We start from the raw sequence: 15,125 nt of genomic DNA, 5'->3' as shown, positions 1-15,125 counted from the left end.
GCGAGCTGTCTCGCAGGATCCTGATAGGGAACAGCCCGAACGATCGACGAAGCCGCCTACTGTGGCGCAGCTGCTGGGTTGTGACATGGATAATCCGGCTCATCAAGATCTCGTTTCGAAGGTTCAGCAGTTACATAACGAGGAGCTCTTCTGGCTTCTGTTAATGGACTGGATCGTCCATGACAACCTCCCGTTTCGGATTGTCCTCTCTGAACGATTCAAGCGTGTTGTATGGTGTCTGAACCCTTGCGCCCAGGTGCCGTCGGATAACACGCTCGTCAATCTGCTCGTCAATGAGTATCAGAAGGCTGCCCCCCTTGTCCGCCAGTTGCTAGGGTACAGCTAGAGGCACGATCCACATAACCTTCGATGGCTGGACCTCGCGCAGAAACACGTCGTTTCTTGGTGTTCATGCCTACTTCGTGGATCAGGATTGGAAACAGTGGAAACTTCTACTTGGCTAAAGCATAGTCCAAAATGCATGTGGTGTGAATGTCATGAAAATTTAGGAGAGCAAGATTTAGTGGTAAATAGAGGTAGCGGATAAGACGCTCGATCGATTTGATATCGATCTTTCGAACCCAAGGCTGCTCGATTCGATTCGACTCGAGCAGCACACCGTTCGACTCGACAACGATCGAACGTATGTCCTGAACACATCGATTCGATCGAGAGGTACCCTTAGATCGATCGGTTCGATCGATTTCGCGCTCTGATCCCTATGGACTGGTCTTCTCCTTAGCGGCGGTCGCGAAGATTGGCGATACGCAATGCTTCAAGAGCAGCCGTCCGGCAAACTTAACCATACACTGCTGCTCAAGTCAACAGACCTGCGAATTCTCGAGGCACTCCTGCCGATCGCCAACCCCGTCGACGGAGGCGCGACAAACGTGCTCAATCACCGATCACTGCAAGACACATCATCAAAAAAGGGCCGAGCGATCGACCTGTACCATGTCTGTCAGCCACAAAAGTTGCGATGTGGCATCTTATTTTAGGTCCTCCGCTGATAGACGACTTCTCCAATATGTATCGGTTTCTCCATCAGTCTGAATGTGTTGTGCGTTGATCAAATTACAGTGATGCTGAATAAGATCTATTACACACGTTGGCAGTTTGGCTATCCGTGCCAAAGAGATGAGCATCTTAGTAGGGGAATAGTCTGATCTTGAGTGAGCCCCTCTTCTACCGTCGAAATATTGCAACAATCGCTCCTCTCTCGGGTCTGAAACTTACCTGCTCCATCAGCATAGAAATAGTAAGAATACCAACTGATGGTCAACAAATTTAAAGCAAAGTCAACTGCAGAAGACACGAATTGCATACGCTTATGAGGCTGTGTACAGAACAAATCTGTTCCTGGCCCTGAACGTAGGAAGTTGTAGGCAATGGAGGGCTCAAATCCGGCCCTCCAGGCGACATATAGCTCTGCGTCGTACAATTCCTCTTGTATGTTGACGAGGAGGAGACGCTTGAAGTCGAGATACTTTGTCCAATCATGGTCTAGCAGTACGACTAATGGCAGATCCTATGGAAATCAGCGAGTACGTCGATACGATAACGACAATCTTACCACGTCTGTAGTTTGCACTAACAAATCACGTAAATCTTTGTCCCGATTGTCGATGGCCCTCACTGTCCAGTCATCTCGAAATACCCTGCAATATTGCAGGTAACACAACCGGTTAGACCTGTCGAGCTCACGACCTTCAATTGAGCCACAAATCCCAATCGCTGATCTGAGGATTGCCAGACGCATTGCTGGAGTAGACCAGGTATCGTAATGCTTTCCCTTGATCCAGCTGTCTGTTCTCCCTCCCGACTTTACCAATAACTCGCGTAACATAATGATCAGAGAGCAATCTTCCAACGTTATATCCATGCATTGCCACGCGCGGCGAACAAGCTCTTGTTCGATGTTCATTACGTCGAGGAGTATTATGTCACTGTCGATGACAGGGTCTACTAGGAAACCAGCCTGAACCATGTACTGAGTAAATTCCTTGCGAACGTGCTCAGGTGATGTCTCCAGTGCTGTTAGTAAGGTGTTGGCCTTGCAGGTCAAATGTTAGCTTACACTGATATCATCCACTAGCATCATTGTTTCAATCTGAGCGTCCACATGGGGATACATCGGATGCTTGCGGTAGAGCTCGCCCAACCTCCGCCCATGGCGGAGCAACCCTAATACTGCCTGGATCCGAAATTCTGGTAGAAAAAATGATGGTATTGGCCAAAATGGTTCAGACACGTTCTGGTCTGAGAGACTGTAAGGTTCGTCGCAGGACATTATCGCATACTGATCCAGATCATTATTTATCTGGCCGACAAAGTGAAATTGTTCTTCAGTGAAGTATTGTTGAGTATCTTTTGGAAAATGACGCCATTTCCAATCGTTCGCGGATGTTTCTGGGAATAGTGAACTGGACCGATTCCTTTCGATAGGCATACAATCCGCCATGACTACAAGTCAGGTCGTAAGGAACAAGATTTATAGAGGATAGTTTGTCGAGTATGAATAAAATTAGGTGGCGGTGCGTAGCAGATATATACAAGATTAATCAACATCCACTGGCCAAGGGCAACATGTAAGCGCCGGTCCTACCGAGTGACATATCCATGATAGGCACTGTGGCTTAGCCGAAATGGAACAGTTTAGGATGAAGTATGACGCGCAAGGTTCACTATGGGTCAGCTATGGCATGGGCCACGCAGTGCCATCGATCTCCTTCCGCTGGCTTCCGTTTCGGCGTTCGGCGTTTTGAGGGATGGTGAGCAGAGGTCCAAGGTATCATTGGTTTGCGTTTTCGTGCTCTATCAGACTGAAGTTCTATGCGGACCGGACATATTTAAGGTCATGTTTTGGTTGTGGTCCCGCGTCAGCACGACGACTACTCATAGGTCTACCTATTTCCTGTAGCCACCCACGATCCAATAATTGAGATACACATTTATTGTCCTGGTTCAATGAGGCGTTGATAGAACTACGTATCAGGCTAATGCATAGCCCCTGTTTAACGGAAGCCATCATGGCTATCTTCCCACAAAAGGCTTCATTAGGCAGCATACGAAGATTACTGTCGTGTTTGGGAAAAGAAGAGAATGGTCTGTGGAGGAGGATGAACTTGGGTTTGTTCGAATGGAACTGGCTCAGTTTTTATACTTTCGTATGTACCTACGATAGCACCTTACAGGTTGGCCTGCCTACCTCGGTCTCATGGTCAAGTCCACCCGGAAATCGAGGTAATCTGAAGCCGGGGTCAGCGTGGGATCGGTCAGCTTCATCCGTCAGTTTACAAACAATGCAATGCACCAGGATTTGCGTATTGTGTCAAATCATCGCTATCATAAGGCTAGTAGGAAGGGTCGTTTTGCTCTCCCGGGTGAGAGCTGTATAACAGCCTCAACAGCTCGGCCGATTCATCCAACAAGCTCTTTTGCTTCTCAACACTTTTTCCCTTTCGCATCAGTCATTTTGTAGAGTTTCAGCAGAAAGTTCTGGTCACAGACTTACGATTCGACAATCTTGTCCCGTCTGGTTGGTAGGTATCGTTGTAATCTTAGCCAATGCCGACTGACGCTAGTTCTCGGCACATCTCATACGTACAATGCTCTGACCCTGTGGAAAACAGGAACATTTATTCAGTTGCTACTACTCGGTCGCTGAGAAAGGACAGAGGAGCACTCACTCTTTAATATTCCTCTTCAGAAGTTTCGTTTGGTTCATGGTCTTGAACGACATCCTTTTGACCTTTCGGAGCAGAGGTCTGATAACGATCTCGGTACTGCATAACTGTCACCGCTGTAACAACTTGTGACAAGAGTAAAGAGAATTACTCATGGTAGAACATTGACTTGGCAATGGTGTCAGCGTCGTCAGTTCCGGCGGAGACCGGATCGTGTGGTGACCAAGTCAAGAGGTCCGGACTTTGTGGAAAGTTAGACATGGGGATGCGCATCGATGATGAAGACGACAAGGGAGAATGGAGGTGATGCAGAGCAAAGCAAGCAAAGAGTGAGAAGATAGAAAGAAAGGTGGAAAAGAAGAACGTAAGATGGAAAATGTTCTCTACCAAAGACTCCAAGGACACCCTTCCATGAACCCATCACGCTACCAGCACAACTAAGAAGAGAGCATCCACGTGTTGCTTACCGTACCAGCAAACCAGTTGACCAATGAGTACTTTACTGTACTGCCGTTCGTCCAAGGCACCAAAAAGTGATACGGTTCTGTACAGCACAGTATCCTATCAAGGTCATGGCCGAATTCGTACCTGGGTAGCGGAGAACGGTTTGGTACGAGCAACTGCTTTTGTTGGCCCAAAGATGGGCCGATGTTGATGTTCAAGCCGTCTGCGATCCGTTTCCGTACCGATCGGACTATGTGGTACAGCTCCACATGACGGTAAGTGTCCAAAACTGGGAAGATACTGATTTCTGGTCATCTTCTTTCCTAATTGACCAGAAAGTCAAATGCGCCTCTAGCAAAACGCGAAGTTGCGAAAGAAATACAAGTGCGAAGATGCGAAGGTGCGATCCTGCGATACGGCAATGGTGCAAACCTACGTTTCGAAATCGCCTTTACAAGTGGCGGACAGTCTAGCTTATACACACCACTGACAGGTATATTTAGTGGGGACCCGTTCGGCGGGTAGGTAGCCAATCGCTAGCCCCCACCGGGACTGTCACGAAAATGATTGGACCTTGATAATTGGACCACGTGACGACGATGGATCAATGCAGGGGAAGCGGCGTTATCTATCACAGACGAGGGTCTTTGTGACTTTTCTGTAATCCAACTAGCACGTGGGAAGAATCAAAAGTTAGCCAATTGTTACGATAAACGATTCGGTGAGCTTATTGATCGAATTCAACAAATGGGCGAAAAATACGACATGATGTACGAATACAGAGCCACGCCAAGTCACCAGCTCTTGTACCTGGTCAAGCAAATCCTCGCCCTATTCTTACTCGTATTCTGAGCGTCCGGTTTTCCAGTCGTGCGCGAGCGTGACTCTTCAGGGTTTTTGTGTGAAAGTACGAAGTGAGCAGCTACGAGATGCTACAAGTGGAGACAAGGATCCTAGGGAAAAAAAAAGATATGATTCAATTGAGGAAGTCCAGATCCATAAAATCATTCCCATCCCAACAAGACATGTACAAGTCTTCCACTCCCTTGTGTTCTCCTTGCATTATCCCCGATGTTGGTACGACGCCCTCCATATTGGTATGAGAAAGGAAAGGAGCATGCTGAGAAGTGCACTGCACGGTTGTCTGCATGGTCCAGTTTATGGCAGCCATCAAAAGCTGTGCGCCAAATGAAGCAGATGGGATGTCCGTCAAACGGTAGTAAGCGTTGATGGCGGGCCATTGGGCACGAATACACATATTCAGATCAAGTTACGGAAGGAATTGCAGTCCGCAGGTGTGCCGTCGTGTCATGCTCATTGACTCTGACCGCGCTATCCTCCGAGCAGCTCCCAAACATCAGCAGCTCTCTACGATATCTGGGACGAAGAGGAAACGTGGTCCTGGATTACCTCGGAAGTTTTCCTCGGAGGCGTGGTCTGCTCTACAATCGCCTACAGTCTGCGTAGCTAATGTCGGGGTATAAGGAAGCTTCGGAAGAATATGTCGAGTTGTATGAAGTGAACAATGATGCTGCTAAGTACTAATGAGCTACCAAATCCACTACCTCTATGCTTTCTGGCGAAGTTCTGGCTGCCAACCATTTCGTCGAGCTCACGTCGCATACTTTAGAGTCGATCCAGACTCAGTCCTCGGCGTTGATACCAATCTCGTTTGCAATATCTGTCACTGTTCTTCTCGAACACGATGCACATCTTGGGGAGTATCCGTCACAATGACTAAGGATAGCAAAATCGTTGTAGCTGCGCCATCGAACCCTACCAGTCGGCTCCTCCTGGCCATCCCATCAGCTTCATCTCCAACCACTGGTGGCAATTCTTCTTCAATCTTCTCTCACCGGCTAATACGCGAGACTAAGGCTCTTTCGTCTCAATCTAGGTCACAGCGACCGTCGGAAAATACTTCGGCTGATGGCACCACATCAGTGACTTCAGATCATCTCAGCTCCACCACAGGCATTCATGCCAATGACGCCTTTTCTACCACCGACTCACCTGACAGGTAGACAAACAAACGACCAATCGCGTCTGAGAGCTCTCTTGGGTGGACACGACCTCTTCGCGCCAAAGAGGAGCATATCCAAAGGAGGACGGGTCAGCAACTAGACGGGCAACATAGCAGTGCACCGAGCTTGACTCTTAGCAAGGTTGAAAATGAGGAGGGCCCTCTGGATATAAATGGGACGCCGCCGACCTTTCCTCGCTGGCTTCGTTCTTTTCTTCTTCTTTCCACTAACTCTGCCGACTTGACATGCATCTCCGTCTTGTCGCCCATTTCACCTCTCCATCAAGCAACAGCAGCAGCAACAACAACAAAAACAACAACAATAACATGGATACGGGTTTGCTTGATCCTGTCTATTGGATTGACTTCAGCGCAACCGAGGAAAAGACTATGACAGCGGTCGACGAGACAACATATCCACAACACAGTGGCAGCATGTTTGGGGCAGAAGAGGCTGCGAGCCCCTATTTGCCATGGAGGATTGATCAGACTCCAGAGCTCTTTTTCGACTTGGAAGCATATTTATTCGATTCCCTGCCGAATACCGATATCGTCACGCACTGGCCACCGCCCATGCTGGAACAGGATTGTACCGGGTCGGTCGACAGCCCGGACGTGAGCAACAACGGGCATTCGTCCCTCAAAAGCAGTGGCGACCAGCCGGCAGAGTTTACATCTTGTCTAAAGCCAGGTGTTGGCTCGAATATTGTTGGCAACAACCTTTGTGTCGACAACTCTCATGGCAGTTCGAATGGTGACGGAAATGGACAGACTCAACGTTTTCAAAGCAGCATCACTGCTGCCAAGAGGGGTGTCGACGACGTAATCGACGAGAGCACGTCAGAGAACGACAGAGCAAAGCGACGGAAGACTGCCGCCGAGAACAAGCCAAAGAACAAGCCAAAGAAGAGGGCTTGGTGCAACGTTCATGTTCATATGGAAACGATAGAGTTCAGGGTGGCTGACCTCCAAAATGTTTTTCACTGGAAACGTCGAAGCCAGCAGTGGTCTAGTGAGAATGGTGAGCTTTGGACTCTGGAGGAACTTGGGAGCTGCGTATTGGCAAGTCTGCCCTGGGTCTCCGTTTGGGTGCGGCCACATGGAGATGGGTTTCCCGTACAGGTGTTTTGGGATGAAAGTGAGTGCAGGTACGTCGGACGTGATAAGATGTGCAGGAAGTCCATGGTTATCAGGCACGAGGACATGGTCACGCTACTGGCATGTCCTAATGAAAGCATATTTATTAGTGGAAACTGACAGACATTGGAGATTATTGAAGAAAGTGGATACACAGCGGTTGTAGTTACATCTGCGCATCGCCCAACCTTGCCGAGAAGAAAAGGTCTCTAGTTTAGAAACGACGCATCCTTCGAAAGCAATCACATTCTAAGATGAACTCCGCTGTGGCAGGTCAGCGTTACCACCCGCTTCCCCCGGACATAATTGCTGGGATGAACTCCGTTGTGGCAGGTCAGCGTTACCAACCGCTTCCCCCGGACATAATCGCTGGGATGAGGTCGGCAAAGACGGATTCTGCAACCTGTACGTGGTGCCAGCTACGAACCTGCTCCAAACGGAGCAGAGCCGATGCAGAGACGCAATTCCTGGATCTTGGTCCATGGCCTACATAGAATATCTACATAGTGCATACAATTGAAATGTCCATAAGCTGCCTTTCGCAAGCTCATGTGTTTTTGTTCAACCTCATTCTGTAGAAATCAAATGGGTGCCGCATGTGGTTGGCCAGATCGATAGCCGTAACATTTGTGCTCCCTCAGTAATGCGAGCACTTAGATGTCGTTGTGACTATATGCGCCTGCGTCCGCTTCGTTGGTTTCGTACCTTTCGTTCGTTCGACAAGAGATGGCTTCTGGGGGTTGGGTGGCATCGTTTCGGAGGGCCATTGAGGGCCAGCTTTGGATTCAACAATGGTGCAAGAGCCACCACCACCCACGCGCCTTGGCGGAAGGTCTAGGACGTGCTACAGCCAAGTTCATACATCCCCACCAAACATCAAGCCGGCTTGCGGACTGCTTCCGACGTCTTGCCCGGCGCTTGGCCGCTAAGCCCGAGGACGACGACAGTCAGATACCTTCCATACGGCGCGCCGTAAGGCTCAATGGAAGATTGGCCGCGAAGCCGCGCCGCCCGCTCAACGATATCTTCGTTGCGGTTCGACGACCAGAGCCTGATTGCGGCGCAGAGCCGACTATGAAGTGAATCCCTTCGACGCACAAGCCGTACCGTGCCTGGGCGTCCAGCGTCAGTTAGCCTGCCGGTGCAAGAGAACGTTGGGACACTATGCATCAAGCCGACCTCTTCTGACCAGTCCTAGAAGACATCGCTGTGTGCAGTACTGTCGCTCTTGTGAAGTTTCCTCGCGTGGCGCTCGGCCCAGAATGCGCTGGCTGCGCCGTGGGCCTTGGCTCTGACTACTCGACCGCGGCTCAGACGGTGTCGGGGTGTCCGGCATCGGAGCCGAGGACTTATCCGACGAAGACTCGTCGTCCCGGTCCCTACATCTTGGCTGCACATCTGGACGGTCCTCTTCCTGAGCCCAACTGGGTCTTGTTCGAGGCACGCGCGGTGACCGGCTGATGCCTGCATAAGTCGTCGGCGCATACAGCGAGCCGGAGCTTGAGCCGCTCGGAGCGTATCGCTCGTCTCGGGGAATATATCGCAATGTCGTCTCCAAGTCCTCTGCCCATCGCCTCAGCCCCAAGATCACTCGCTGCCGCTCATCCTGCGATCGAACATTGGGTGGGTTCCCTGGCGGGCCGAGAGCCATCAGGCTGAATGCCAGGTACTGGCCAACTGCGGTGCAAGCGTGGTGTTCCCCCGATTGCGCTGCCACCTCATTGTATTCTTGCGAGTAGACTGGCAAGAACCCGGCACACTCTTGTACCATCTAGCAGAGCCCGCTTTTGGTCTCGCCAGTAGTCAGCAACCCGTATTCGAGACCCCCTTCGATCATGTAGTTGTAGGTCTGTGTGATAGCCGCAGCGGTGAGCCTCTCGGCATGATACTGGAATCGACCGTCGGGATCGGCCGCGGCAGGTATTGTTTTCCGATTGACCACGTCTTTGAAGATATCCATGGGATGCAGACCGACGCGCAGGTGTGGAGCGGTCCGCTTGTGCGGGGCCTTGTATTCGGACACATACAGCATGGTACGCCGTGTGGAGAGCTCGTCGTCAAACCGGTATACGCATATCTGGTTGGGCCAGATGCATCCCGGATCTTCCCCTTGATCGGGCGTCTGTGGTGGTATCGATGAGGCCTGCCGGTCGACAACCTTCTCCGCAACATCGCTGATCACATTGGGTGGTTCTCAAAGACAATGCCGTTACCGATCCCGAACTCGTGCCGCACTTGGTCCACGTCCCGCAATTGATCGAAAATCTCTCGCACTGGATCTTCGACGCTGTTGTGCAGGAAATATTCGAGGTCTTTTCGCAAGATATCGGTCGCTCGGCAATCCGCTGGCCGAGGCCCGTCAAAAAGCCCGAGACTCGAAACGCCGATCAGAGACCGGGAAGGTGCCGTAGAGGGCCCCTAGAGTGGTTCGCTGCTGCTCGAGAAAGTCGGGCAATGTATTCGTCCGAAGTTGTCCTTCGCGTCAACAGTTCAGCCTCTTGTTGTCGTTTCTCGGCTTCATCGGCACGTCGCTTCTCATCGCGCTCTCGATTCTCGGCATCGCGTCGTTCACGGCTTCATCAGCACGTCGCTTCTCGTCGCGTTGTTCACGTTTGGCTCGTCAGTATGTCGCTTCTCATCGCGTCGTGCACGCTCGCTTCATCAACACGTCGCTTCTCGTCGCGTTGTTCACGTTCGGCCTTGTCAGCGCGCCGCTCAGCCTCTTCGACACGTCTCGAAGGTCATTTGTCTGGGACGTAATCATATCGAGTTGTTTGTAGTTGCGAATGCCATTGAAGTTACTGAATGAAACAAAGTCTATCGTGTTTATTTAGATGCCTTTCTCTCGTCATAATCATTTGACGCTAATTAGTGCAGTTGGAAGTAAATCAATGAAACGTTGCTAGGCAGCTACATTGGAGTTATGCCGAGCTTCACCCGGCCCTGTCAATCGTTCATCCTCACAACAACAAAAGATACTTCTACTCATTAATTTGTCGTGAAAGTATCGTCAGATACTTGTCAACACGTACGTGTCCAATCCTGCAGAATATCCTTGATTTTCTCTATAACTCTTTCCTTCTCTTTAATGCTTCCAAGTATGTCTTTGCTTTTAATGCAAGCCTCCCATTCTAGGAAACCTGGATACACTAATGCTCATGTTGCCACGACTCTCTGTCTGACACGACAAGTACGGTCTAACAAGACTTTATTTTCTCTTTCGCCTCGCTTAGATAGGCGGGAGACGGTCACTCGTATTGGCGATCACATTGGACAGGGAGTTGCCTCCTTCCAGCGTGAGTCTTCCAGGCGAAGGTAATATCGAATAAAGACTAACCTTCAACGGCACCCGTTCTTGTCCAAGTCACGAGGGCCGGCAGCTCTGCGGGGTCCCGCGCAGGTCGTTATGTGTACTTTGATGGCAACGAGACTTTATGATAAAGATTCCTAGGCATGTACATAATGACACAAACAGGGTGGAGAATTTATCTATATCTATCTACCAAAACCTTCAATAGATAGATATAGATGCTTAGTCATGAATGGGCAGGTAGATAGATACTGTAGATGTAGTCTACATGTAGATATAGATAGATCAGGTAGATTGTCATCTACTTGCCAAGGCTTGGCATGATCTCTCGTCCACAATTCCAGCTCCATTTTCAACCTGCTTTAGTCATCTGGCGTAGTCGTCCAGAAACACTGCTTTAAGCCATGAGTTGACTGTTTGGGCAACAGAAATTGTACTTGCGTCAAGGCGCGTTCGTTTCGAAGATAACATCTTTTCTGGTCCAAAGAGTCCGACACGCGCGGACAGATGGTGATGCAGTATCCCAATCTTCTAGTATTAACTTACTGAACCTGTGAGGCTGGAGACGAGTTTGTCATTGGTGGGGCTGCATAGCTGGTCGGTGGTTGGCGGCTTGGTCGTCCATTCGTTGTTTGCTCTCATCGCCAGCTGTGACCCGACAGTCTGGTAAGCTAAGGGAAGAATGCCAGGGCAGCCGAGCGTCTTCTTATGCCAATTCAAGAGCACTGCATCGTAATAGTGGAGACACCAGGGATTTGTGCATGGCTGCTCGTGACTGCTCATGCCATTGGTGGCCATAAACACACAGCTCCGCGCTCAATTGATTGCATCCTTCTTATCTTCTCCACGTACCATCACACAGTGACTGGGGGTCGACACGAGATTTGGTTGCATTATGTCCTTCTCCCACGGCCCCCAGCTTTCCTCAATCATGTCTACGCAATAAGCCGCCTCTGTCTCTTTTTGTCTATGTTTGTCCACATGCAACTGGTGTGCTTATTATCAGGTACGAAATTCGTCACAGACTTGACCTCGCGAAAGGTGGTGCCAATACTCAAGCTGGGCTAGCCGATTTTGAGCCCCCGGTCAAAATGAAAGAACGGACTCCTGGTAGGGCGGACAAACCGTTTCTTGGCCCGCAAGCCAACCGCTTTCAGGGCTCGCAACCAACAAATAGGTAGTTCTGCTATATGCAGTTTCCGGAAGGCAAAATTGAATTTTGCTCCACTTACTCAAGTACTGTATGACACTATTAGAGATTCAGGAGGTCAAAAAGGTCAAGGGCGATCAGGAGTGGCCAAAGTGGATTCATACCCCAAATGACGACCAGATCGTAGTTCGGAGGCCAAGTGGGTCCAGCGGGCAAAAGTGCTTTTAACTCCGCCATCTAATCAGAACGCGGATCTCATTGCTGGATACGGCATTTCATTGCCATACTAGGTTAGCTTTTATTCTCATTTTCGCCCGTCACTGATCCGGAACTGTGTATTGAGGCAAGTATTTATCGTAGTGAGCCAGAAACGGCTTATGGTGCACGGGGCATGCTCTTGCAGCGATAAACGCACATTCAGACTGAGAACAGTCAGTCTAGGCTTTTCCCAATCTCGAATTGCATTACCTGTTCCGGATAGCTCAAAATCATGACCCTTATGGTGAATAAATCCTTGCCCATTACGTGGAGATTGTTTTGTCACGTCTAGCAGCTGTGGGTACACCATTGACATTCTTGATGAACCACTTCCACACCCCCTCCCATTGCGGACACAGGCCATAATTATAGAGTGTACACTTCAATACTCCGAGGCCAGTTCTTGTTTGCTGAGCATCCAATTTGGTGAAGCAAGATTGTTCTCTTACTTTCGACGCTTCACCGCCAGAGAACCAAAGGTAATAATGCGAGACATTTGGAGTTGTAGTGTTCCTTCTGATGAATAACAACAGGCAGGCAGCAGTAGGGTTCAGACGAAGAGGCACGAGGTTGACACGGCGGGCGGAAGGTGCAGATATGCGTCTTGTGCTGCTGGTTGTCCCAAATCTGATGCATCGGCATATTAAACGGTATGATATGATGAAACTATGAGTAAGTTGTAGCGACATGAGCTCGAGGGAGATACAGGCGTAGCGACCAGTGCAGAATTTGGACCCACCATGATGCATTACTGGACTGCATCCGTGTGGGTCGGCACAACTTATGTGTCGTGCACCTGAGCATGGATACAAGAATGGCTCCGAGACAGATTACGAGCGCGATCTTGACCTTGTTACACAACAGTGTTCTATTACCACAAAAGTCGTTCCTGAGTCTCATATGGCAATTGGCAACGTCCGTGTTGCGGCTCCTTTTTAATACCAGGTACTACTATATATGAACCACAATGTCTTTTAGTAAGTGCGGGCGGACAACGGCTTTTCTTCTATTACTTGAAGGTTCCCTGACATTACAAGTTCATCACGAGCTGTCAGAAATCCCTTTGCAATTCATCTTCCAAAAGTACGAAGATGAAAACAACTACTTCTTCGCTTATGACTACTGGAAAGACAACAACGCAACAATATTCCGAACAAGAAAAGCCATACCCTTATACCCGGAAGAGCAGAATCCAGAGAGCTTGTGAGAAGTGCAGGCAAAATAAGACCAGATGTGATGGAACTTTACCTTGCAAGAAGTGCAAGGACCACAACTATATGTGTGTGACATCAAGACCGAACACGACCAAGTACAAACAAGTACCTGCAGGGTAAGTGGGCAGCCAGCTCGTTGAAGCGCGAACTCTGACTAGCGTGTAAACAGCTACGCCGAAGCTTTGGAAAACAGTCAACTCACCTTAGTCAACACAATTCATGAACTCTATTCCATGGTGAGAAATGGAAAGTCGTGGGATCTCGGCGAGCCGGAAATCAACGATCAAGGCCGACCCCTTGTTCACAATATCGCCACTCTACTTGGATGTGTTCGACCCGGATCTCCTTTGTCCGTTCACACTCCTTTACCCCAAGATGAGACGGGCTTAGCCGAACTAGGAGCAGAACGGCAAGCTCGTCAAACAAATCTACAAGTTGCTGGAGAAATCCAGCAAGAGACAGATGGAGCATGGAACGTGTTGGAACGCACTGCTCCTTTGAGGATTCCAGACTTATATTTCGAGCAAACGAATCGGTTTGTAGTGGCGAATAGAGTTACGAATGGGTCGTTGTCTCAAGGCTCTATTTCATGTGTCGATCATAGCGGTCTCACAACCTCCACCGAACTGCAACTTCTCAACCCACCGTCGCTGTTCAATCCAGCGGACATGGGTGGTTCCATGCCGTGCAACAGGGCTTGGGCGAGCCCAACAGATGGTCTTCTTTTGCCACAATTACCTCAAATCAACTTTGGAAACACCTCTCAACAGCATCATCATGGCGTGTCCGAGTGGCCGTATATAGTAAATGGCGTCTTTCGACAAGGGGATTCATGAATTGGGTTTGACTTGATCCGCAGTACATATAGATAAGCGAATGAATCAGCACTCCACCATCTCACTTTTGCTGGTCAACAATGAACAAGTGACGGTAGACGAAGAGAACGGTATTTGACTGTCAATATATTTATATCTTGCTTGTGGATCTCGCATAGCGGCCTTTTGCTCTCCACCTGGAATATGTATGGTCCGGGAATGTCTTCTTGTGGTTGTCCCTCTCGGTCTTGGCGAGCTCTCTGAATGACGGAGACACTATGATTGTGCTGACATATGCTTTGATCTTGGCTCTCGATAACTTGTGAAGTTATTATATGCTCAAATAATCATTTCGAATACCACTAGAGCATTGATATTCAAAGAACGGAGACACGCACATGTGATTTGTGGTTTTCTTTGTCAGTGCTAGTAGGAGGCTTTGGGCAGCCCCTGATCCGTATTAAACTCAAGACGTCAGCTTCAAACATGGCAGACGGGTGGCTAACTTTGTGGTGCCCGTCCTCGTCCATGCACCAATCTCATGGCAACGCACCGCGTAGCTTCACGTATCATGGACTTACCACGGTTGTCGGCTAATGTAAGTTCGCTGTCAGCCTAATCGATCTCATGGAAGAGACGAAAGACGTGGAAGACACAGAAAGCCAAACAGTAAGCTCACATGATCGGCGCTCTAGGATGTGCTATTTGTCATATGACAAGGAACAAGCCTCTGGCGACGATGAACATAACCTCATCACCATTGTTACGAAAGAGTGTTATTATAGTCTACAAGTAACGGTGGACTGGGCCGCGGGGATTCACGCCAATCGGTTCTGGCAGTACCCCGATGGCGAGGATACATGTTCGTTCGTTCGTTCGTTTGCTTGATGGGAGACTACTTCTGGACATTTAACCATCATGCTTCGTACAGCCATTTTGCGCCAGCTTTCGAATCAACAATGCCAAGCAGTGTTCAGTATTGAGCCTAATCGGCGGCGGGGTCAGGTCTGGGAGTTGGTATCCCAGAGTCTTCTTTCGGTCATGACAACATTCCGACCAAGTCCAGTTTGGATAGCACTCAAGAGGAC

The 15,125-nt window shown here is 49.4% G+C and overlaps 6 protein-coding genes across 6 annotated transcripts; 3 read left to right on the top strand and 3 right to left on the bottom strand.

The window, feature by feature from the left end:
- Nucleotides 1-160: 160 nt before the first annotated feature.
- BKA67DRAFT_692700 (uncharacterized protein) lies at nt 161-2,573 on the bottom strand (the record flags this gene model as incomplete). The annotated part of the gene is made up of 5 exons (XM_046109222.1): nt 2,078-2,573; nt 1,574-2,026; nt 1,327-1,528; nt 1,237-1,271; nt 161-283 (listed from the first exon to the last, which is right to left on the bottom strand). The coding sequence occupies exons 1-5, from the start codon at nt 2,459-2,461 to the stop codon at nt 161-163; spliced, it is 1,197 nt and encodes a 398-aa protein (XP_045957876.1). The 5' UTR covers nt 2,462-2,573.
- A 3,106-nt stretch (nt 2,574-5,679) lies between these two features.
- Nucleotides 5,680-6,176, top strand: BKA67DRAFT_570496 (uncharacterized protein). Its single transcript, XM_046103164.1, has 2 exons — nt 5,680-5,923; nt 5,987-6,176. Exons 1-2 carry the CDS (start codon nt 5,864-5,866, stop codon nt 6,152-6,154), a joined length of 228 nt encoding a protein of 75 aa, XP_045957875.1. The 5' UTR covers nt 5,680-5,863; the 3' UTR covers nt 6,155-6,176.
- BKA67DRAFT_679435 (uncharacterized protein) lies at nt 6,165-7,784 on the top strand (the record flags this gene model as incomplete). Its single annotated transcript, XM_046108873.1, has 2 exons — nt 6,165-7,291; nt 7,564-7,784. Exons 1-2 carry the CDS (start codon nt 6,400-6,402, stop codon nt 7,782-7,784), a joined length of 1,113 nt encoding a protein of 370 aa, XP_045957874.1. The 5' UTR covers nt 6,165-6,399.
- A 382-nt stretch (nt 7,785-8,166) lies between these two features.
- Nucleotides 8,167-9,322, bottom strand: BKA67DRAFT_660178 (uncharacterized protein; the record flags this gene model as incomplete). Its single annotated transcript, XM_046107574.1, has 3 exons — nt 8,167-8,402; nt 8,470-9,051; nt 9,115-9,322. 3 exons carry the CDS (start codon nt 9,320-9,322, stop codon nt 8,167-8,169), a joined length of 1,026 nt encoding a protein of 341 aa, XP_045957873.1.
- Nucleotides 9,323-12,271: 2,949 nt separating this feature from the next.
- BKA67DRAFT_647412 (uncharacterized protein) lies at nt 12,272-12,928 on the bottom strand (the record flags this gene model as incomplete). The annotated part of the gene is made up of 1 exon (XM_046105957.1): nt 12,272-12,928. Exon 1 carries the CDS (start codon nt 12,755-12,757, stop codon nt 12,272-12,274), a length of 486 nt encoding a protein of 161 aa, XP_045957872.1. The 5' UTR covers nt 12,758-12,928.
- A 34-nt stretch (nt 12,929-12,962) lies between these two features.
- On the top strand, nt 12,963-14,114 carry BKA67DRAFT_570465 (uncharacterized protein). Its single transcript, XM_046103163.1, has 2 exons — nt 12,963-13,338; nt 13,392-14,114. Exons 1-2 carry the CDS (start codon nt 13,100-13,102, stop codon nt 14,056-14,058), a joined length of 906 nt encoding a protein of 301 aa, XP_045957871.1. The 5' UTR covers nt 12,963-13,099; the 3' UTR covers nt 14,059-14,114.
- The last annotated feature ends 1,011 nt before the right edge of the window (nt 14,115-15,125 follow it).

The sequence above is a fragment of the Truncatella angustata genome, assembly GCF_020726525.1.
Source record: "Truncatella angustata strain MPI-SDFR-AT-0073 chromosome Unknown BKA67scaffold_5, whole genome shotgun sequence".
NCBI lineage: Eukaryota > Fungi > Ascomycota > Sordariomycetes > Amphisphaeriales > Sporocadaceae > Truncatella > Truncatella angustata.
This window is presented reverse-complemented; position numbering and strand designations above follow the sequence as displayed.

What these genes read in the sequence shown, in the direction of transcription:
- BKA67DRAFT_570496 (XM_046103164.1), top strand. Translation starts at nt 5,864, where the DNA reads ATGACTAAGGATAGCAAAATCGTTGTAGCTGCGCCATCGAACCCTACC. An exon ending in ACCCTACCAGTCGGCTCCTC is followed by an intron (nt 5,924 to 5,986) that starts CTGGCCATCCCA and finishes ATCTTCTCTCAC; the next exon opens with CGGCTAATACGCGAGACTAA.
- BKA67DRAFT_570465 (XM_046103163.1), top strand. Translation starts at nt 13,100, where the DNA reads ATGAAAACAACTACTTCTTCGCTTATGACTACTGGAAAGACAACAACG. An exon ending in TACAAACAAGTACCTGCAGG is followed by an intron (nt 13,339 to 13,391) that starts GTAAGTGGGCAG and finishes GCGTGTAAACAG; the next exon opens with CTACGCCGAAGCTTTGGAAA.